This window comes from Lynx rufus, unplaced genomic scaffold (assembly GCF_022079265.1).
Source record: "Lynx rufus isolate CCGP_SWC_20201006 ecotype Redwood Valley unplaced genomic scaffold, mLynRuf1.p SCAF_7, whole genome shotgun sequence".
NCBI lineage: Eukaryota > Metazoa > Chordata > Mammalia > Carnivora > Felidae > Lynx > Lynx rufus.
Genome location: NW_025814889.1, coordinates 42,786,600 through 42,809,195, shown reverse-complemented (window position 1 = coordinate 42,809,195; position 22,596 = coordinate 42,786,600). Strand labels below are relative to the sequence as shown.

General features: G+C 43.8%; 1 protein-coding gene and 1 pseudogene across 1 annotated transcript; both read left to right on the top strand.

Moving 5' to 3' along the window:
• The first annotated feature begins 6,868 nt into the window (after window positions 1-6,868).
• LOC124501850 (mitochondrial assembly of ribosomal large subunit protein 1-like) lies at window positions 6,869-8,157 on the top strand (annotated as a pseudogene).
• Window positions 8,158-15,927: 7,770 nt separating this feature from the next.
• Window positions 15,928-20,502, top strand: DPPA3 (developmental pluripotency associated 3). Its single transcript, XM_047067345.1, has 3 exons — window positions 15,928-16,062; window positions 18,549-18,811; window positions 19,726-20,502. Exons 1-3 carry the CDS (start codon window positions 15,978-15,980, stop codon window positions 19,831-19,833), a joined length of 456 nt encoding a protein of 151 aa, XP_046923301.1. The 5' UTR covers window positions 15,928-15,977; the 3' UTR covers window positions 19,834-20,502.
• Window positions 20,503-22,596: the final 2,094 nt, after the last annotated feature.

The following is a 22,596-nucleotide window of genomic DNA, read 5'->3' as shown; positions in this document are numbered from 1 at the left end:
TCAGGTCATGATCTCGCGGTTCGTGAGTTTCAGCCCTGTGTCGGGTTATGTGCTGACAGCTCAGAGCCTGGAGCCCCCTTCGGATTCTGTGTCTCCCTCTCTCTCTCTGCCCCTCCCTCACTCGCACTCCCTCTTTCTCTCAAAAATAAACATTAAAATAATAATAATAATAAAATTGTAAAAAACAACCAGTTCAAAGGACCAAGGGTATGGAAGCACCAAAACAAAGACCTATAGGTAAAGAATTGGATACAGTGACATTAGGAACTAAGGAGAACTTCAAATATAGAATGAAGCTTCTCCAACCCTAACACACTAATCCCACTCATACCCTCCTACTAATATATATATATATATATATATATATATATATATATATGAGCCCCTTTTCCTGTAATAAAAAGACACTGAAACTTTTTTTTTTTTACATTTATTTACTTTTGAGAGACAGAGAGAGACAGGGCACAAGCGGGGGAGGGGCAGAGACAGAAGACAGACTCCAAAGCAGGCTCCAGGCTCTGAGCTGTGAGCACAGAGCCCGACACGGGGCTCGAACTCACAAACCATGAGATCATGACCTGAACTGAAGTCGGATGCCTAACCGACTGAGCCACCCAGGCACCCCAACACTGAAACGTTTCTTAAATGTTTATTTATTTTTTATTTTTGAGAAGGTCAGGAGGGGCAGAGAGAACGAGAGAGAGGGAGAGAGAATCCCAAGTAGGCTTTGCACTGTCAGTGCAGAGCCCTACTCGGCTCTTGATCTCAACACCCTGGGATTATGACCTGAGCTGAAATCAAGAGTCAGATGCTTAACCAACTGAGCCACCCAGATGCCCCTCAACTTCTTTTTGATAAAGCTGCCAAGAGTTATCCCCTCCCTTAGTATTGTTCTCTGCATTCATTATGATTCTTTTTATATTTTTAATATTTTTTAGTAAGGTTATTTATTTATTTTGAGATAGAGTGAGTGCACACAAGGGAGCTGGGGAGAGGCAGGCTCCAAGCTGTCAACATGGAGCCTAACTCAGAGCTCGAACTCACCAACTGTGAGATCATGACCTAACGTGAAATTAAGACTTGGATGCTTAACCACCTGAGCCACCCAGGTGCCCCATGTTTCTTTTTAGTTTAAAGTTTTTATTTTTTTAGGGGGCGCCTGGGTGGCATAGTTAGTTAAGCGTCTGACTTCAGCTCTGGTCCCAATCTCACAGTTTGTGAGTTCGAGCCACGCATCAGGCTCTGTGCTGACAGCTCAGAGCCTGGAGCCTGCTTCGGATTCTGTGCATCCCTCTCTCTCTCTGTCCCTCCCCTGCTCATGCTCTGTCTCTCTCTGACTCTCAAAAAGTAAATAAACGTTAAAAAATTTTTTTTCAAAGAGAAGAAATTAGGTCTATTTAAGCTTATCAGTGAAATTGCTACCTTAAATCCATAAATTTACATACTCAGAAGATTTTTGAAATTAGAATGGCCTACCTCAAAGTATTAGGCATGGGTAAAAATTAGAATTTTGGAATTGGAATGAAAAATTGGAATTAAAATAAACATAAACATATAGCAATAGTCAATTATACATTTTAGACAGGATAAATATAATTATAAAATAAAATAAACATTTAACTCAGAGTTGAATAACTTTATAAATTAAAATTAGGTGAAAGTTTATATAATATTTCATTATAAAACTTTATATTTGGGGCACCTGGGTGGCTCAGTTGGTTAAGCATCTGACTTCGGCTCAGGTCATGATCTTGCGGTTCATGCGTTCCAGCCCTGCGACGGGCTCTGTGCTGACAGGTGAGAGCCTGGAGTTTGCTTCGGATTCTGTATCTCATTCTGTCTCTGTCCCTCCCTGCCTGCATTCTGTTTCTCACTCTCAAAAATGAATGAACATTAAAAAAAAAATTAAAAATGAAATATTTTAAAAACCTTTATATTTAATATTAAGAAATTGCTTGAATGGCAATTTAAAATTTAGATAAATGTTTGTGAACAACTTCTCTTCTGGGTAACAGCTAGTGAATCTCTTTGGTTTCTACAAAGCCAAGGAAAATAAAATATTAATGCTACGTCTAAATTGTCTATCTTATCTAAAGCAGAACCCTGAATGTCTGGGCACAGAGCAAGGAAAACAAAAAATAGACCTCCTTCCCTCCAAGGGTATATATATACATTTGTAGTTGATAAGGATTGATGGGGTCATTTTTATTGCCTTGGATAACAATGTTTTGTAAGCCTTGCATTCTTAGATAACAAATTCTTAAAAGTGTTCTTGCTTAAGAGAGTCAGAAGACAATAGAAAAGATGTTGCTTTTAACCTTTACCTTTAGGATTAACCTCTTTAACCTCTGCTGAGATTCAGGAGCTCTAAGTTTATTCCTGCCTTTTCAATAATAGTGGCAGAATTTCCAAATTTTAAGGGAGAGGAAAAAAGAACAAAAATCAAAACAACGTTGAAAACAAATGTACTCATTCTGTGAATACTTGTGACTTACTATATATGAGTGTGAAATATACATGTCCATTGATTTAACAATGAATGAACGAATGATTAAACAGATATTATGATGTCTTAATTTTGTTCCAGGCCCTGCCCTAGATGAGTGTTCTTCAAGCTTTGTTTTGACTCATTAATGAATAGTGAAATGAAAAAAAAAAAAAAGTAAAAACCAAAAACGTAGACAATATCAGAGTGCATTATACACTGGCTAAAAATTCTGTTAATGCTGTTAATATTTATCTGGATCTGTTACTGGGTATATTTCTTTTCTCTTGTTTGGGGTGGGGGGGGCTTTAAATTTATTTTATTTTTAAAATTTTATATTGGGTATATTTCTCCTTTCTTTATGCCACCACACTAATGACATTCTTGAACAGCTCCTTTCTTTCATGAAGTTTATACTCTGGTGAGGTGACTGAAAAGGAAACTAACAGTGACGATGCGATAGGGTGAGTACACCATCCTGAGACAGCAGTGTGAAAAGCACTTCACCTAGAAATGAGGCTTCCGGGCTGCTTCCTGGAAGAAGTGACATTTCAGTAAAGACTAGAGGAGCAGCTAAGAACATGTATTCTGAAGACGGACTGCCTGGATCCTACCGGGGCTCCAACATTATTTCTCGTCTGACTTTGTGCAAATTACATAACCTCTATGTCCTAGTTTTTTATTTTATTTTTATTTTTATTTTTATTTTATTTTATTTTATTTTATTTTATTTTATTTTATTTTATTTTTATGTCCTAGTTTTTTAATCTGAAAAACATTCCCATAGGAACGCTGCACGGATTAACTGACATAATAAAAGGCACTCAGCCTGACCCAGTCTTAACAAATGTTTGCCATTAGTATCACAGGATTGGGGATGGGCAGGAGTGAGAAGTGCCCACGCGCCCCCTGGTGTGAGGCCTGCTGGCACATAGGACTTATGATGAGGTTAAGAATAGAGCAGGGGGTGCCTGGGTGACTCAGTTAAGTGTCTGACTCTTGGTTTCAGCTCTGGTCATGATCTCGCAGTTCATGAGTTTGAGCCCTGCATCAGTCTCAGCTAAGAGCCAGGAGCCTGCTTCTGATTCTGTGTCTGTCTCTCTCTACCCCTTCCCCACTTGCACTGTCTCTGTCTCTCTCTCAAAAATAAATAAACATTATTATATATAATTTTTTTTGAATCTCTATTTTTGTTTGTTGTTTTATTTTTAAAAAAAATTTAGGTTTATTTACTTAGAGAGAGAGAGCACAAGTGGGGGAGGAACAGAGAGAGGGAGAGAGAGAGAGAGAGAGAGAGAGAGAGAATCCCAAGCAGGCTCCACACTATCAGTGCAGAGCCCGATGAGGGGCTCGGGCTCACAAACTGTGAGATCATGACCTGATCCGAAATCAAGTTCAACGTTTAACCAACTGAGCCACCCAGGCGCCCTAGTGCATATATGTTTTTTAAAGCCTTCCTCCCCGGACAGTGTTTTAGATGCACCTTCTTCTGGACTAATAGACCTCCATTGTAGGGCACGGGCTGGATTTCCCCATCACCTTTCTGCAAAATATACCCTCGATGAGAAAAGCAATGGAGGGACGCCTGAGTGGGTCAGTTGGTTAGGCAACCAATTCTTGGTTTCGGCTGTCAGGGTTCGTGCAGAGCCTGCTTGGGATTCTCTCTCTCCCCTCTCTGCCCCTAACCCACTTGTGCTGTATCTCTCTCAAAAGAAATAAACTGAAAAAAAAAAAATTAGAAAAAAGAAATGGATTGCAGAGGACTAGATAATACAAGGAGGTTAGCCAGGAGACAGTCTCAGTGATTCAGACTGCAAATAATGCCGGCAATGAGGATTGAAGAGAGAAACATGAATACATAGAATTAAGTAGAATTGGTAATTGAATATCTAGGCTGAAGAAAGTGAGGGATCATATAAAAAAATTGTTTTAATGTTTGTTTATTCTTGAGGGAGAGAGAGACAGAGTGTGAGTGGGGGGGAGACACAGAGAGAGGGGGAGACACAGAATCCGAAGCAGGCTCCGTGCTCTGAGCTGTCAACACAGAGCCCGACGCAGGGCTCGAACTCACGAACCGCGAGATCATGACCTGAGCCGAAGTCAGATGCTTAACTGACTGAGCCACCCAGGTGCCCCTCTGTCTCTCCTTTCTGCCCCTTCCTCACTTGTGCTCTGTCTCTCTCAAAATATATTTAAAAAATTAAAAAAATTGATAGCAATGCTTCACATATATGCTCAGCTTTTGTGTGAGGGGTATAAAATATGCATATAATATAACAATTGTTAATTTCTTCTTTTAATTTGTAAAAATTAAAAAAAAAATTTTAGAGAGCAAGAGAGTGTACAATTGAGGGAAGAGGGGATGAGGGAGAGAGAGAAAGAATCTCAAGCAGGCTTCGTGCCCAGCAGTGGAACCGGACCCAGGGCTTGATCCCAACACCCTGGGATCATGACCTGAGTCAAAAATCAAGAGTTGAACACTTAACTGGGGTGCCTGGTGGCTCAGTCAGTCACGTGTCTGATTCTTGATTTTGGCTCAGGTCATGATCTCAACGTTCCTGAGTTCAAGCCTCGAGTTAGGCTCTGAGATCACAGCAGAGCCTGCTTGGGATTCTCCGTCTCCCTCTCTCTCTGGCCCTCCCCTGCTCATGTTTTCTCTCTCTCTCTCTCTCTCAAAAGAAATAAACATAAAAAAAAAAAAAAGTTGAACACCTTACTGACTGAGCCACCCACCCAGGCGCCCCTCATCTCAATTTACTGATGTTAGAATTCGATAATATTTGCAGCCCCTGAGTCCTAATGCTTCTTCTTGCAGCCAATAAATAAAATGCAACAATGGCAAGTTGAAGTCAGAAAAGCTTTCAAATTATATAGCTAGCTTACAAAAGGAGGATAATGACATGGGAACGACAAAGCTGGAGGGAAAAGACAAGGGGCTCATGGACACTGTAATATGGGGAGTTGAAAAGCATAGGTGTCCAAACTTCTTGCCCTGTTGTCCTTCCCGTAGAAGGGATGGGAGCTTGGTACCAGGGCTGAGGCCCTCTGCCAGCATTTCTGAGGAGCGGGAGGCTGGTGAAAGCAAAGCACGTAAGAACTATTAGGGTGAACAGCATCCTCTGAAAGTCCCTTGTCCCTCCCAAATTAGACACCCTCTTTAACAAGTGAACAGAGGACTGCCTGGAAGTTCTTCAGGGGGAGAAAAAGGAAAGACCCGGAGACTTTGTGTCTGGGTTTCTTTTCTCAAAAAAAAAAAAAAAAAAAAAGCCAAAGGGGTGCCTGGGTGGCTCAGTCGGCTAAGGGTCCGACTTCTGCTCAGGTCATGATCTCACAGGTTTGTGAGTTCCAGTCCCACATCAGGCTCTCGGCTGATCCCTTCAGATCCTTGGTCTCCTTCTCTCTCTGCCCCTCCCCCATTCCCACTCTGTCTCAAAGATAACTAAACATTTATAAAAAATAAATAAAAATTAAAAAGAGAAGGGGCACCTGGGTGCCTCAGTCAGTTAAGCATCTGACTTCGACTCAGGTCATGATCTCATAGTTCGTGGGTTCGAGCCCAGCGTCAGGCTCTGTGCTGACAGCTCGGAGCCTGGAGCCTGCTTCGGATTCTGTGTCTCCCTCTCTCTCTGCCCCTCTCCCGCTCACACTCTGTCTCTGTCTCTCTCTCAAAAATAAATAAACATTAAAACAATTTTTTTAAATAAATAAATAATGAAAAAGAGAAGCCAAGGCAGAAGGTTAATGAAACAGGGCAAAGACACAAGGCATTCCTCTGATCTCTGGACTGGGTTTCCAAAGCTGAAATAGAAAGGTCCAGTCGGGCTGTGCCTCTCACCAGCATTATCTACTGCGTGTTCTGCCGAGCCTTACCAAAAAAAGAAAAGCCTTTCCTGAAATCTCACCTTTTAGCAAACCTGGGAATGCTGACAATATTTGCTACTCTCCTCTGATCGGCCTGATTGACTAGTTAACCAGTTACCTCCCTGGTTCCAGTATCTTCATTCAAACCTCCAATGTTGGAAATTCACCGGCCAATCCTGAGCTCTTCCCATCAGAACCCCGTCCCGCACGCCGCTCTTCAGCGGGCTCTCACATTCTCAAAGTCATTCAGCGTTTTCCACTAAGCTGTCCAATAACTGCTCGCAGACGCAGGATTCGACCCCTGGGAGCATCGATTCTCCGCTGTGCAATTTCACGAACTAAGGTGGAAAGGAAGGCAGGTGCAGGCGGTGCGGGGAGAGAAGGGGCAAAGCGAGGGGCAGTTCCGCGCACAGGCGCGGGGGCCGCAGCGACCACTGGTCCCCAGGCCGTTGCTGGTCCCAGGTGCCAGGCAGCTCGTCCCCCACCCCGCTCATCGGGCCTCCAGGCCCGAATCCGGGGCAGATGGCCTGGGATGCGGTGGAAACACTTGTCGACCCAAGGCGCCGTCGAGAACTGAGTGGGCGCAAAGGGGGACAACACCTGCGGGGCTGGGAGGCCGGGGTGGGGCCGGCGGGTGAGCCAGGCAGCGGAGGGAGTCCATTAATTGTGTTTGGGAGGATTTCGACAACAGCCGCCTTCCCCTCTCCTTTACCAGGCTTGGCCTCTCTTTGGAATACTTTTCACGACCCACCCTGTATTTTGGACCTCTGGTTTGTCGTCCCTACCCACCAGAATATTTGCTCCCTGAGGGCAACACGTTTATTTTGCCTGCGGCTCTGATGCCCATCCCGAAACCAACCTGGCACAGTTGAATGGAAAACAGTTTCAAACCGGAGAACCCACCCGGAGGGAAAAAAGGTGGGCTCCACAGATTAAAAAAAAAAAAAAAAAAAAAAAAAAGTAGAGCCAAGATTCTGACACCATCCGTTCACACCCCAGGGCAGATTAGAATTCTAAACTCCACTCATCCGATTTTAAAGACTTTCCTCCTCCGGCCTCCAGCAGTTAAGCCATTGCGCTAACATTCCCCTTTGCAGAAATGAGTCCAGGGACTGGGGTGTTCTGGGCTGTTAAGAGATTAATTTATGCAGGCGGTCCGTGTGGGGAGGCGGCTGGGACGCTGCTGTGGCGCAGGGTGGCAGCAGGTGCCTGGCGGGGCTTGGGATGCTGGCCCCTGGCGCCTGAAGGAGGGACCCAGCGCTCGGCCCGGCCTGCCTGACTCCTGGACTCCGGCGCGACGTCCACTGCGGCGCGTGGCCGAGGGGCAGCGGGCGTCCGGCGACTGGAGTCAGGCCCGGCAGATCGTTCGGGCCCCCAGTTAGACATCGATATGCTGGTTTCACTTTTGAGGCTAGAAAATGCAAGAGACGTTTGTGTGATTAAGGTTCCTCCAGAAGTGAAACATACAGATTCCTCTGTGACTGAGAGTGGAACTTGCTTGCACGAGACGCTCACATGCCATCGCCGACCACGTGGTGAAAATGTAAAATACCCGAGACGTAAAAGTGGACCTCCTGTTAAGATAGAAAGGAAGGACGATGATGACTGGCTCTGTGTGGACTTTGGCAGCATGGTGATTCACTGGAGGCCTCCAGAAAGCAGAAACCTGTGAATTAGAGAAATCAGGGACCCTACCTTCTTATGATGACCGCTTAGCTCAGATAGCCCTTGAGACGTTACCTGAAGACTTCATTCTTGGGATGAAAGATGACACTTCATCCCTGACTCTAGTGGAGTTCAAATGTGAATAAAATTATATGGACTGCTTTAGGAAAAACAAAAACAAAAACACGTCGTGAACTTAGGCGTATTAAAACGTGTCAAGAGTTTATTTGAGCAAAATCAATTCGAATAGGCCAGCATCCAATCTAGCAGATAGAAAGAAACGCCAAGGGGCTGTGCAACATGAAAGATTTTTAAGGCAGAAAGGAGCGGGAACTAAGCCATTATACGTGGGCAAAAAGCAGGCTGGTTATGGCAAGGTTACGTCACTTTAGGGGATGGCAGGGGTCGATCAGATTATCTAACTAGTGCTGATCAGGTGATCCCTGAATGACTGGCTTAAGATTCCATTTCTGGGAGAGCCAAACTGTAATTAATTCTTGGTTTGGTGATGTGGGGCTTAGCAAAGGGATTCCACTTGGGGACTGTTACCTTGTTTTTAAGAATGCAATGTCGACATAGTTTAACAATGCAGCTCCCCCTTATAGACTTTCCCTTCGCTTTCCTGTCTTGCCCCCGGAGGGTCCCACCCTCCTGCCTCTTCTGGTTTGAGGAACTTTGCTTAATTACATTTCTCCTTCGAAGCACCTGGGTGGCTCAGTTGGTTAAGCCTCCCACTTCTGCTGATAGCACCAAGCCTGCTTCGGATCCTCTGTCCCCCTCACTCCTTGCCTCTCCCCAGCTTGCACGTTCTCTCTCTCTCAAAAATAAATAAACAATAAAAAAATTATATTGCCTCTTCAAAGGCTGGAAATTAATACAAAGAATCTGAAATTTCCTCTTATCAAGAAAGGGGAGGGGCGCTTGGGTGGCGCAGTCGGTTAAGCGTCCGACTTCAGCCAGGTCACCATCTCGCAGTCCGTGAGTTCGAGCCCCGCGTCGGGCTCTGGGCTGATGGCTCGGAGCCTGTTTCTGATTCTGTGTCTCCCTCTCTCTCTGCCCCTCCCCCGTTCATACTCTGTCTCTCTCTGTCCCAAAAATAAATAAACGTTGAAAAAAAAATTTTTTTTTTAAAAAAAAGAAAGGGGAAAACAAAAGGGGGTTACTTGGCCTGTCTTCCTGTTAATTTTCTCCCCTGGTCTTGGGTGAATACTCTAGTTCAGGGTAAACTTCTGTGGTCAGTCCGTGAAGCTCTAGCCACAGCTTGATCTCCTAGATCTCTGAGTCTGGAAAGAAAGGTGACATTTAAGGCTTCCAAATGGCTTTAAGAGGATCTGAAAAGAAATTCAGATCAATTAGAGCCAGACTTCCAATAAAATGGTAGGTGGAACTGACTTGGAAAGTCAATGCTTACCTCCTTTGAGCCTATCAAATAAGCCTATCTGGCAGCCATTTAAAAATAAATGAACCATTGACGGAGAGAATCAGGTGGGTGGTATCGAAATTGAATTAGAACAGATATGCTTCCAATTTCAATTCTCTCACAAAAACTACAGCTTCTACAATTTTACTGGAAAATCTAAAGAGCCTGTCTTTTCTAGTGGTACCTCTTCAGGATTGCCTAAAAACCTCCCTGCTGTGCAAGCTAGACCTGAGTGTTGGAGGACAGAAGGAAAAATAATGGCAGTCTTCCCCAACACATAGAAAAAGTTTGAGCTCCTTGGACTGTTTCCTTAAAGGTTTTCCTGTCAACCACTCTGTCCACCTCCTGGGTCCGTCCTCCTTTGTCTTCTACTGAGGGTAGCAGAGAACAACATGAAGAAACAAGTACAAAGCACTAAGGTACTAGAAGAGGAAATCATGTGCAGCTTGTATGTAAGTTCTCGAGTTCTGATGCACAAAATAGTGATTATAGTATTATAATCTTCAAAATACAAAGTATATAATCTTTGTATTATAAACTTCAAAAGTTGCTAAGAGACTAGATCTTTTTTTAAATGTTTATTTATTTTTGAGAGAGAGAGGGGCGGGGAGGAGCTGAGAGAGAGAGAGAGAGAGAGAAGGAAACACACTCCAGGCTCCCAGCTCCCAGCACAGAGCCCAACACGGCGCTCCAACTCACAAACTGCGAGATCATGACCTGAGCCAGTTTAGATGCTTAAGCGACTGAGTCACCCAGGCACCCCGTTTGTCTCCTCATTTCAAAATAGCAAGCTTACAATGATACTTCTTTATTTTTATTTTTGTTTTTTGGTGTTAGGCATTAGTATCGAATTCCGACACGCAGATTTAGTCCTTTCTTCTCCCGTACCTCATACTCACATATTTCCAATCTCCTCATTCTTCTGATTCGGTTATTTTCTGTTTTAGTTAGATCAACATTCCTGTTAAAAGGTACAACATGCATTTGAAGTGTTATTTGAGAATATTCGATTCTGCAATAGAGGGAGAGAAGAAATAGGATGGAGATACTCTTAAATGTTAAGCCCGGCTGTAAGTTAGTACTTAGGAGATAACTCATAGTTAAGTGTGGATACTCACTAAATAAGTAGCACATGAGGTATTCGTAGAGTTCATTGGGTGTTTAAATATACAGTAAGTTATTATTTTTGTAATATATTTTTGATTTTTAATGTTTATTTAAAAAAATTTTTTAACGTGTATTTATTTTTGGGACAGAGAGAGACAGAGCATGAACGGGGGAGGGGCAGAGAGAGAGGGAGACACAGAATCGGAAGCAGGCTCCAGGCTCTAGCCATCAGCCCAGAGCCTGATGCGGGGCTCGAACTCACGGAGTGTGAGATCGTGACCTGAGCTGAAGTCGGGACGCTTAACCGACTGAGCCACCCAGGCGCTCCTGTTTATTTATTTTTGAGAGACAGGGGATTTATTTACTCTGCGAGCAGGGGAGGGGCAGAGAGAGAGAGAGTGACACAGAATCCAAAGCAGGCTCCAGGCTCTAAGCTGTCGGCACAGAGCCCAACGCGGGGCTCCAAGTCACCAACAGCGAGATCATGACCCAAGCAGAAGTCGGTCGCCCAACCCACCGAGCCACCCAGGCGCCCCCAAATATACAGTAAGTTAAAATATAAATGTATACAGTAAGTCAAATAGCAACCAATAAGATTTAAAAAAAAAAACAGTTATTACTTGCAGAAAGAAAAGTAGGGAAAGAACAAGCTATGATCATATCACCTGCGGACTGGCAACTGCCTGATCCCTAAATCAGCCACCGGTTGGTGGCACCCACTTTAATCCCGTTGCGGTCTGCCTTTAAAATGCAAATAAAATTCATGATTGCTCACCAGGCTACTCGGCAAGCTATAGCTATGGCCAGGCCTATTTCACTGGTGGAATCAGTGTACGTTATTGGTACCTAGCACCTGCTCCTTCGGCACTTTCCTCAAACCTCCACTCTGGTTCTCATGACCACCCCGTCAAAGCGGAAGGAGGAGCGGTAGAGACAAACATATAAACACGGTGTGGGGAACGAAGCAGCTTTCCTTGACCCCGGGAAGGTCCCTGGCTGGGTCTCAAAATTAAACTGACCAAGGCAGATTAGCAGGAGGAAAGCACACACATTTACTCATCGCAAGTTTTCCTTACAGGAGCCTCCAGGAGGAAATGAAGACCTGAACGAAGAGTTAAACCTGAGCGTTTTTATGCTAGGTTTGAGGAAGAGGAGACGGTCGTGGAAGGATATCGTAAGTTAAGAGGGGGGGGGGGGGAATTTAGCAGGCGATGAAGACGTTCCCTTCCAGGTATGGGAAGAGCACCTCTCAGCTTGAAATAGTCAATATGCCAAGACGTCATATTTTATGTGTTCATTTTTTTAAGTTTATTTTATTTTTTTAAAGTTTATTCATTTTTGAGAGACAGAGCATGAGCGGGGAAGGGGCAGAGAGAGAGGGAGACACAGAATCTGAAGGAGGCTCCAGGATCCGAGCTGTAAGCACGGGGGGGGGGGGGGGGGGGGGGGCAGAAAGAGTTGGGGAGAGACAATTCCAACCAGGCTCTGCACTGCCAGCACGGAGCCCAACGTGGGGCTCTAACTCCCAAACTCACATAGGTGGCTTAACCAGCTGAGCCACCCAGGAGCCCCAAGATGTCATATTTTAGGGGAGCGTGTATGAACCCTATCAACTGCATATCCCATAACTTCGGAATTAAGATCCATTCATCTAGATTGTATCCTATTTCTAGAAAACAAAATTCAGGGGAGTAAATTTTAAAGATCTTATTGGCTTTGTTCAACGATTCATGCATTGGGCAGCATCCAGTATAGCAAATAGAAAGAAATTCTAAAGAGCTACACAAGAGAAGAGAGTTTATAGGCAGAAAGGAGCAGGATTCAGGAAGTTGTTCTAGGCAAGAAAGCAGATTGGTTATTGCATGGGTACTTTCCTTTAGGGCATGGCAGGGGTCTATTAGTTGCACAGATTACCTAACTAGTATTGATGTGGAGATTCTGATTAACTGGTTTCAAATTGCATGCTGGGAGAGCCAACATTGTAATTCAATTCAATTTCAATTTGGTGACATGGGGCTTAGCATGAGCGACTCCATTTTGGGCCTATCGTCTTGTTTTTAACGTTCTGTCTGCCCCCTTCCTTTTGCTTTGCTTTTTGCTGTGCTCGTTAAAATGACTTAAAAAAAAACTGGCAAGATAGGAGTGTTTTGATTTTTAATTAAAAAAAATTTTTAATGAGCTTTTTAGTATGGTCTGTGAGCCTGTTTCATGACCTTAGGAATACTTCCCTGGTAGTGTTCTCATATCAAGTTAATTTGCCACAAGACTAAGGAAACTATGCCAGTGGTGACATTTTTTGAGAACCTGAATGTTTGAGGATGTTCCACACTGGCTCAGTCTTTCGACTAATGCAGAATTCTAGGTTGGAAAGCATTTTCCTTCAGAATTTGGAAGGGATTTCTCCACTATCCTCTAGTCTTCGGTATTGTTGTTGAAGAATCTGAAGCCATTATACTTCCTGATCTTAAATTTTCATTTTCTTATATCTCTTCTCCTATTTTACATCTGTTTGTGGTTCTGCTTTAATTATTGAGGGAATATCTTTGATTTCTTCTTCAAACCATGTTTTTTTTAGTTTCTAACATCAAATTTCTCATTTCCAGGTATTCTATTTTTCGCTGTTTTCCTCCTTTAAAAAGGGCATCCAGTTTATATGTTATATAGCCTTATATGTTATATGATTTTTTTTTAAAAAAAACATTTTATTTTTAAGCAATCTCTACAGCCAGTGTGGGGCTTGACCTCACGACCCCGTGATCAAGAGCTACATACTCTTCTAAGCCAGCCAGGTGCCCCTGTTATATGATTTCTTATCTCTGGAGAAATTAGGGATAGTTTCCTTGATGTATGCTTTTACAGTCTTTTTTTATTCTCCAAGTTGCTTTAGTCTGTTTGGCTTTTTACCTCATCTTTCATACTATAAAGAAAAAAAAACATGTTAAATAGAAATGTGTCATAATTTTGAAAGATTTTTTTTTTTAATGTTTATTTATTTTTGAGAGAGAGGCAGAGAGTGAGCAAGGGAAGGGCAGAGAGAGGGAGACACAGAATCCAAAGCAGGCTCCAGGCTCTGAGCTGTCAGCACAGAGCCTGACATGGGACTCGAACTCATGAGCCATGAGATCATGACCTGAGCTGAACTTGGTCGTTTAACCAACTGAGCCACCCAGGTGCCCCCTGAAAGATTTTTTTAATCTCGGGGCACCTGGGTGGCTCAGTTGGTTAAGCATCTGACTCTTGGTTTTGGCTCAGGTCATGATCTCAGGGTTTGTGAGTTCAAGCCCCATAATGGGCTCTGCACTAACAGTGAGAGTCTGCTTGGGATTCTCTCTCTTCCTCTCTCTCTGTCTCTCCCCTTCTCAGGCTCGTGCCTTCTCTCTCTCTCTCTCTCTCTCTCATAAATAAATAAGACTTTTTTAAAAAAAAATCTGATTGTTTAAAGCATATTTTGGGAGGGTGTTTCCCCAACTATCCCGTCTCTCCGTATTTTTACTTTCCTTTGCTTTTGTCTCAGCTTCTGTCATGTTGAAGCAAACTGAACCTCCACCATTCATATCCTGCACCTTCTTGCAGCCAAGGCTCTCTCCCCTTTGTCCTAAACCTGGATTTCTTGGGAGTCTGTACCGGCCTTTTTCACTGTCTTCTTAATCTTGTACCTCCTGTAATCTGATTTTTGCCCTCACCTCTCCCAACGGAATTTTGAGAGACTGCCATGGGACCAGTATCCAGGGCAAGGGAGGAAACAGCCGAGAACAACAGGCGTAGAGAGTCAAGAATGCCATTAAGCAGAACTTCTTAAATGTTAGCACACCTCAGAATCACTGCATCGATGATGGCTGGGCCATGGTCTTTGATACAGTAGATGTGGGTTGGAGCTCGGTGCTTTCTAATCATATCTAACAAGTTACCAGGTGCTGTTGATGCTGGCTATCTGGAGGCTGCACTTTTCCAGAAACACTTTGAATCAAGTATTGTGACCTAACATGTACTTAGGGCTGTTCCTCATCTATACAAATATTTCTTGATCAGAACCTCGACTTGCTTTTTTACTAAAAACAAGTAAGATTGCTTTTGAGTATTTTCTCATGATTTCCAGCTAAAAGGGGAGTGGGGGAAGCTGCACATTGAGGGGTGGGGAGAGGGTGGGACAGCTGGGGACTCGTTCTCCCACCTCCAGCAGAAAATCAGCAGTTAATATTGGTGCTCTTGGCCAGAGTTCAGCACAAATGGGGGGATGCAGGAAGGGGATTTATAAATTTAGTTAATTTCAGCTGCTCACAAATGTTAAATGCGATTCAACTAATAGTCTATAAAACAAAGTAAAATTACAGGGACCCCTGGGTGGCTCAGTAGGTTGAGTGTCTCACTTTGGCTCAGGTCACGATCTGACTGTTCGTGAGTTCGAGCCCCAATTCAGGGTTGCCTTTGTCCGTACAGAGTTCTCTTGGATCCGCTTACCTGCCCCCCCCCGCCCCTCCCCTGCTGGCGTGCTCAGGCTCTCTCTCTACCTCTCTCAAAAATAAACAAACAGGGGCGCCTGGGTGGCTCAGTCGGTTAGGCGTCCGACTTCAGCTCAGGTCACGATCTCACACTCCGTGAGTTCGAGCCCCGCGTCGGGCTCTGGGCTGATGGCTCAGAGCCTAGAGCCTGCTTCCAGTTCTGTGTCTCCCTCTCTCTGCCCCCCCCCCCCGTTCATGCTCTGTCTCTCTCTGTCTCAAAAATAAATAAACGTTAAAAAAAAAATTAAAAAAAAATAAACAAAAAAAGCGATACAAGATACACATCCATAAAATATCAAGCTAGTAAAGTGTTTATAACAGACACTTTATTTCTCCTCTACTTTCCCTTACCAGCAACCCCAGGTTTAAGATGCGAGGCAAGGAAAACTTTAAGGAAACTTCCTCAGTCAGTTTAATTGGGAATTAATCAGCGGTTGGAGGGAAAACCACCCTTCACCTCTCTGCACGAGAATACCTTAAAGCCCAGTTCACAAACCAGGAAGTAGTTTGAAAAAAACAAACAAACAAAAAAAGATTTTTAAGGCAACCTTAGGGAGACACAACCCGAGGTTCTTGTAAAAATTTCCAGCCTACATGACAGAGTATGATTGTTTTAATGCAGAGCAGATGAAGAATTATCCTCTCATTCCACTAATAGGATGACGCCCACTCACCTTACCCTTTAACCATTAGCATTTACATTAAAATAGGCTCGCTGATTGGCTTATCTGTAGTTTTAAGAGGAAACCAGATCGAAACTTTGAGGTTTGTTCTTTTTCTCTCGCCACGGTTTGTTGGAGCCTCAGTTTTTCTCGCCCTTTCTGGGCTATCTCGGTCTTTCCAGGCTACTTGGCAGTTAGTTGAGCCCATTGCTTTCCACTGGAATCCAAAGGTCTAGAAGGACTGAGACTTGGCTTTCAGGTCTGAGACTTGGCTTTCGATGGATTCGCCAACGAAGCTTTACCCATCCTGTGGCCCGGAACCTTCTCAGATGGCCAGTGAAGAAAATTCCCAGGGAGGCTCAGGTAAGCCAGATAGTGCCTTTTCGGAACACACAGGAATGCAGAGAAGTAAACCACTTCCCTGCGGGAGGGCCACGTTGTGTATGTAGGTCCCTCTGGTGAAGAAACGGGAAGAGCTAGAAGCTGGGGAAGGGGGAGAACTGCATTGCTTGCTTACTGGGCTCAGGAATACTTCAATCCTTTCTGCCCAGTTTCTGGGGAAAAGCAATCCAGAATCCTCCTAGGCCGTGCCTGAAAATGTCTGCCTATCCTCAATACGTGTCAGGAATGGTAAAAAGGAAAGGGAAAAAAAAAAAACCGCAAACATTAGAAGCCTAAACTCCCAAGGTAACCTATGGGCTTTTTGAATCTCCCCAACCTTTTCTGAATTGGTTTTCCAGCTAAATTTCCCCTTTAGGAATGTTAATAAACAGGGAAATGGCTTTGCGGAGGAAATTGAAGGAGGGGGCCCATCGATAAAAGCCAGTGAGTGTAATGTAAATTAGTAGGATGCATTCTGGAGGGCTTTCTTGGGAACGCTGCTCCAGGCATAGTGCTAATTAGGCCCTCTCCTTCCTGGGTTCTTCTCCTACCAGAGAAGCTCTTGGAGCTCCACCCAATCCCAGGCTTGGCCTTGGAGAACCAGACCCTTGGGATTTGAAACCTTAATACCCTAATGGTGGGGCTGGGTGGCGTAGGCTGATGGTGGTAGGTGGGCCCCAGCTGGAAGGGAAGCCTGACATTTTATATTCTGCTACCATCAACATCCCCTGCCAGGCACCACTCTCCTCCCCGCCCCCTCAGCAGTCCACACCGCCACCCCACCCTGCCTCTTTGAGGGAAGAGCCTGAGTGGACATATACAAGGGGTGAAATTAATGAAGACATTTGTAAGGTCTATTCGATCGGATCTTTGGTTTTCCTCAAATCTGCCATAGACCCTGACAGTTCTGCAGCTAGGGATCTTTATTTACATGTGCACAAGTCCCTAGAAGTCAGATGGAAACTGACTTTTATATTTAATGCTTTCACACAGGAAAGATTAAGGTTAACTGCCTTCTATGAGATGGGAGTGCATATGGGGTATGCATCATGGTTCGGAAAGAGGCAAGTGAGTGGCTGATTTCCCAAAACAAATGAGTTTGAGTGGAGAGAACACCACGAAAAGGCTGGGTAGGAGTGAAGGGGGGAACAGCCTGTTGACTTCTAGTTCTGCTTAAGGAGAGAGACTGTTACATTTCGGGTTACTTTGTCTATTTCACTGGGTGAGTGTTTTCTCCTACCCACCCTCCCCTAGGAAAATTTAAGAGGTTTTTTATAATTATCAAGGTGAACTGCTGAAACTTGTTTACTAATTTTGACTTGCATTAATGCTTTGCTTCCCCTCCCCACCCCGCTATTAAAAATTCACACACATGGGGCGCCTGGGTGGCGCAGTCAGTTGGGCGTCCGACTTCAGCCGGGTCATGATCTCGCGGTCCGTGAGTTCGAGCCCCGCGTCAGGCTCTGGGCTGATGGCTCAGAGCCTGGAGCCTGTTTCCGATTCTGTGTCTCCCTCTCTCTCTCTGCCCCTCCCCCGTTCATGCTCTGTCTCTCTCTGTCCCAAAAATAAATAAACGTTGAAAAAAAAAATTAAAAAAAAAATTAACACACATGAAAATAGGAGAACTGCCAATACCTGATTTCTGTCCCATGTTTTTTTCCCAGTTGGAATCCTATACATAAGGTATCTTTTGACACTGGGGGAAAAAAATCTAACCTCAGAACTGCTGATAAGAGGAAGAGGGGGAAATTCTGAGAATGAACCCTTTTCCATTATAGTGGGTTTTTATTTATTTATTTTTTAGCTTTTTTTAAGTTGATTTATTTCAAGAGGCAGAGGGAGCAGGGGAGGGGCAGAGAAGGAGAGCAAGAATCCCAAGCAGGCTCCCCACTGTTAGCACAGAACCCAATGTAGGGCTCAAACTCCACGGAACTTGAGATCACGACCTGAGCCGAAACCAACTCTTGGAATCAGATGCTTAATTTACTGAGCTACCCAGGTGCCCTCTATCACAGTGGATTCTTTTTCATTTTTGTTTAACATTTATTCATTTTTGAAAGGCAGAGAGAGACAGAGCATGAATGGGGAGGGGCAGAGAGTGAGGGAGACACAGAAACAGAAGCAGGCTCCAGGCTCCGAGCTATCAGCACAGAGCCCCATGCAGGGCTCGAACTCACGGACCGAGAGATCATGACCTGAGCCGAAGTCAGCCACTTAACCAACTGAGCCGCCCAAGCACCCCTATCACAGTGGATTCTTAAGCACATTTTCAAATGTATGCTCTCACCATTTGAAGTGTGTTACACTAACACAGTAGGTAATGTCTATGTGTGATCTTAACCCTGAAGAACCTCCTAATGTTTATTGTTAACCTGTTTTAACAGGCACACCTACTTTGAGCAAGAGACAAGTGACTTCTGGATATTGCATTTCACCCTAATGGATCTTAACTTTCTTTTGTCTTTCAGCTGCCTCTCAAACCATCTCCGAAGTATTAATAAAGAACCTTAGTCAATTGACTCTCGACCCTAGTATCAAACTTCCTTCCCCTCTACCAGAATATCCACCCCAACAGCAGGACACAGAGACGAAACCACAGGGACTTGTGGACCGAATACTCAGCAACAGGAGGAGGGGTGGAGTAAGGACTTTGTTAACTGCTCGGAAAGAAAGGATGGAAAGGCTGATGTGGTTTATTAAAAATCATCGCTACTTCAACCAGCGTGTCACGGTAGGTTCATGTGATCTGGGCCGACAGCACTGCCTAACTCTGGGCACCCAATGTCAATTAGGATGTTAAGAATGATGAGCAGCGGTCACTCATGAGGGCAGGATGTGAATAACACTTGTGTTTTTAAGATTCTTTAACTTTTAGATCACCTGGGTGGCTCAGTGGATTAAGCATCTTGACTCTTGATTTCGGCTCGGGTCCTGAGTTCGAGCCCCACATTGGGCTCTATGCTGACCAGCCTAGAGCCTGCTTGGGATTCTGCCTCTCTCTCTGACCCTCAGCCACTCGCTCTCTCAAAAATATTTTCATTTATTTTTTATTTTTTATTTATTTTTTTTAATGTTTATTTATTTTTGAGACAGAGAGAGAGACAGAGCATGAATGGGGGAGGGTCAGAGAGAGGGAGACACAGAATCCGAAACAGGCTCCAGGCTCTGAGCTGTCAGCACAGAGCCCGACGCGGGGCCAGAACTCACGGACCGCGAGATCATGACCTGAGCCAAAGTTGGCCGCTCAACCAACTGAGCCACCCAGGTGCCCCTCAAAAATATTTTTTAAAACTAAGATTCTCCAACTTTTATCTTACGGTAGATGTACAATGTACTCTGTAGTAAGAGGGCAATAACATGAGTACAGAATCTAGGAGGACTTAACATTTAAGGCATTCAGAGAATGACCTTAGAATATATTTTTGACGCTCAGATGTTACAATTACAAAATGATCTGCAACCTGGCATTCTTTAGTACCCATACATTTCAATCTTGCCTCCTCTTTGCCCCACAAGTGTATTTCAAAGGCTATTCTAATAACCAGTCCTAGATTTGAGGGTTGTTACACTTCAATTAGTGGTGCAATTAATCCATTTTATTTAAATTAATGCAATTCCTCTCTCTCTCTTTTTTTTTTTTTCCAGGATGAATCCAGAGTAGAAAGATTTAGATGTAGATGTCATTATTGCCTGTATCATAGACCTCCCGAGGATACCAGCATGGAGAATAATTATGACATGGAGTCTATGTAAACATAAACCTTATTATATGGTGTTTTCCTTGCTAGTAATTTTAGAATCAGGCAGCACCTTGGGAAGGCTGCTCTATTATAGACAAAGTATAATATTTTGATAATCTATATTAGCTCTGTCTTTTCTACCTTGATGATAATAATTTGTGAGGAATCCGGTGTTTTGCATTTGAGTGACCTCAATATACTTTAGTTCCACTTTTTGATAGGACCCAAGGAAACACTAGTGGGTTTTGAGTGTAGCCTGGGTGTTTGAGAAACCTGAAGTCATGAAGATCGGTTAACCTAACATGGGGCTCCTGGGTGACTCAGTTGGGTTAACCATCCGACTAGAGCTCTGAAGAGTAGGGTTCTGTGCTGGCAGCTGGGAGGCTGGAGCCTGCTTCAGATTCTGTGTGTGTGTGTGTGTGTGTGTGTGTGTATTTCTCTCTGCCCTTCCCCCACTCATGCTCTCGAATAAAAACATTTAAAAGAAACCCTAACATCAAATTGGAAGCCACGTAACTTGTGCAGGGAGGAATACATAGAGAATATTGGGTGGTTTGGCTGGAGAGCATAATCATAATTATAATTATGGCAGGGTGCATAGGCTAGGTTTTCTGGTTTTCAAAAATTAGAGTTGTAATAAAAGTTTTTTGTGGTAGTTCAATTTTCAGTAGCAAATGTGTATGTAGAGGATCTTATTAAAATTGAGGCTTATTTGAATACGTTTCAAAGAGTCTTGTTTTTTTTTAATGTGTTTTTGCCAGCTGTGTGTTGAGTGAACGATGACATTCCTAGAATGTCCACACTTGGCATTCTAATAATGTGTGATACTGTCTTGGGAAGGAACTTCACACGTTTGGGTGAGGTTAGGAAGCAAGGACACATACTTGTACATCCAACTTCTGGAAGAGATCTCAAAAGAAATGGGAGGGCACTGGAAGGGAAGTGTGGAGCATGTGTTCCAAATGCTTTGATCACTGAAATGAATTAGGTACCTAAGCGAAGCTACTAGAGACCTGGGGTGAAGAAATCTATGCCATGCTGATAAGTACACAGGTAAGGAACAATAATCTCGTCTTCAGTATGGAGTGGAGGCAGAAACAAAGCATCAACTTGGGAGGATTGGTTGTAACGTGGCAAGTTCAACAGTGATAAGAGGGGGATATTAATATCTCACTGCCAGGGGCGCCTGGGTGGCGCAGTCGGTTAAGCGTCCGACTTCAGCCAGGTCACGATCTCGCGGTCCGGGAGTTCGAGCCCCGCGTCAGGCTCTGGGCTGATGGCTCAGAGCCTGGAGCCTGTTTCTGATTCTGTGTCTCCCTCTCTCTCTGGCCCTCCCCCGTTCATGCTCTCTCTGTCCCAAAATAAATAAATGTTGAAAAAAAAAAATTAAAAAAAAATTTAAAAAAAAAAACTAAAATTAACATCTCACTGCCAAATTAGGTCTTCAGAAATTATTCTAAGAACTAGTCAAACTATTATAGCCTACCAACATGGATAAGTGCGGGGCTGTCTTGAAGTTTTATCAAACTTGTAATAAAATTAAGCATGTTTTAGTACCTTTTTTTTTTTAACGTTTTATTATTGAGAGACAGAGCATGAGCATGGGAGGGGCAGAGAGAGGTGGAGACAGGGAATCTGAAGATGGTTCCGGGGTCTGAGCTGTCAGCACAGAAGCTGACGCGGGCTTGAACCCACAGACCGCTAGATCGTGACCTGAGCCAAAGTCGGACGCTCAACCAACTGAGCCACCCAGGTGCCCCCAGGTTTGAATAGCTTCACAATCTCAACTACATAGGGGTCAATTCTATCTCCTCTCATGGTATCCCTTCTTCCTCTCAACTTTTTCATTGTCATTTCTACGTGATTTGATTAACACTGCTTATTCTGTTACTCCCTTCTGCACCCTTTTTAAAGTATTTTTTTCCCTACAGTTCCATATATGTAATGCTCATCACTATCTCTTCTGTAGTGAATAAAGTTACTTCTCACCTGACTTGTTCTGTTCTCTAGTGCTTTCTTCAGAAAGAACTCTATGCCCCGAGTTCTTTCATGTCCAGAATTGTTCTCTTATTTCTCAAAAGACTGCTTGTCTTAACTCCTTTTGCTCAAGGATATTAAAAGTATTGTTCTGGCTCAGTCAGTTAAGCGGCTGACTTTGGTCATGATCTCATGGTTTTGGTCGTGATCTCACGGTTCGTGAGTTTGAGCCCCTCATCGGGTTCACTGCTGTGAGCACAGCCTGCCTCCCATCCTCTGTTCCCTCTCTCTTCTGTTCCTCCCCTGCTTGTGCTTTTCTCAAAAATAAACATTAAAGTATCCTACTGTTGCAAATGCTGAATGTTAATGAGAACTGAGGCCAGCTTGATCCCCCACCCAGGACCCCCCTCCCTAACCCCTTAAGTGTCCTTCTGCCTGACTTTAAAAGGGCCTTTTATCTTTGAAGATAGCTCTTCAAATAGCTCTGTTTTGACCATTCTGGATCACCATTTCCTCTTGAACATGGTGTGTGCTCTCAGTTTCATTTAGTATTCTTGTGAAATGTTCTGTTCCATTATTTTTGTTTTCTCTGGGGAGACCAGTTCTGTGTATTTTGAATGGCCTTTGCTTATCTTCTCTGTATCTTTTTCTAGACTCCTTTTTAAATAATTATTTCCAATTTGTATAATTATTTCCAATCCTATAAATTATAATTTATATAATTAACTTTCTTTGTTATTCCACTTTCTATCTTCCACTTACAGGCATACCTCAGAGATCTTGTGGGTTTGGTTCCAGA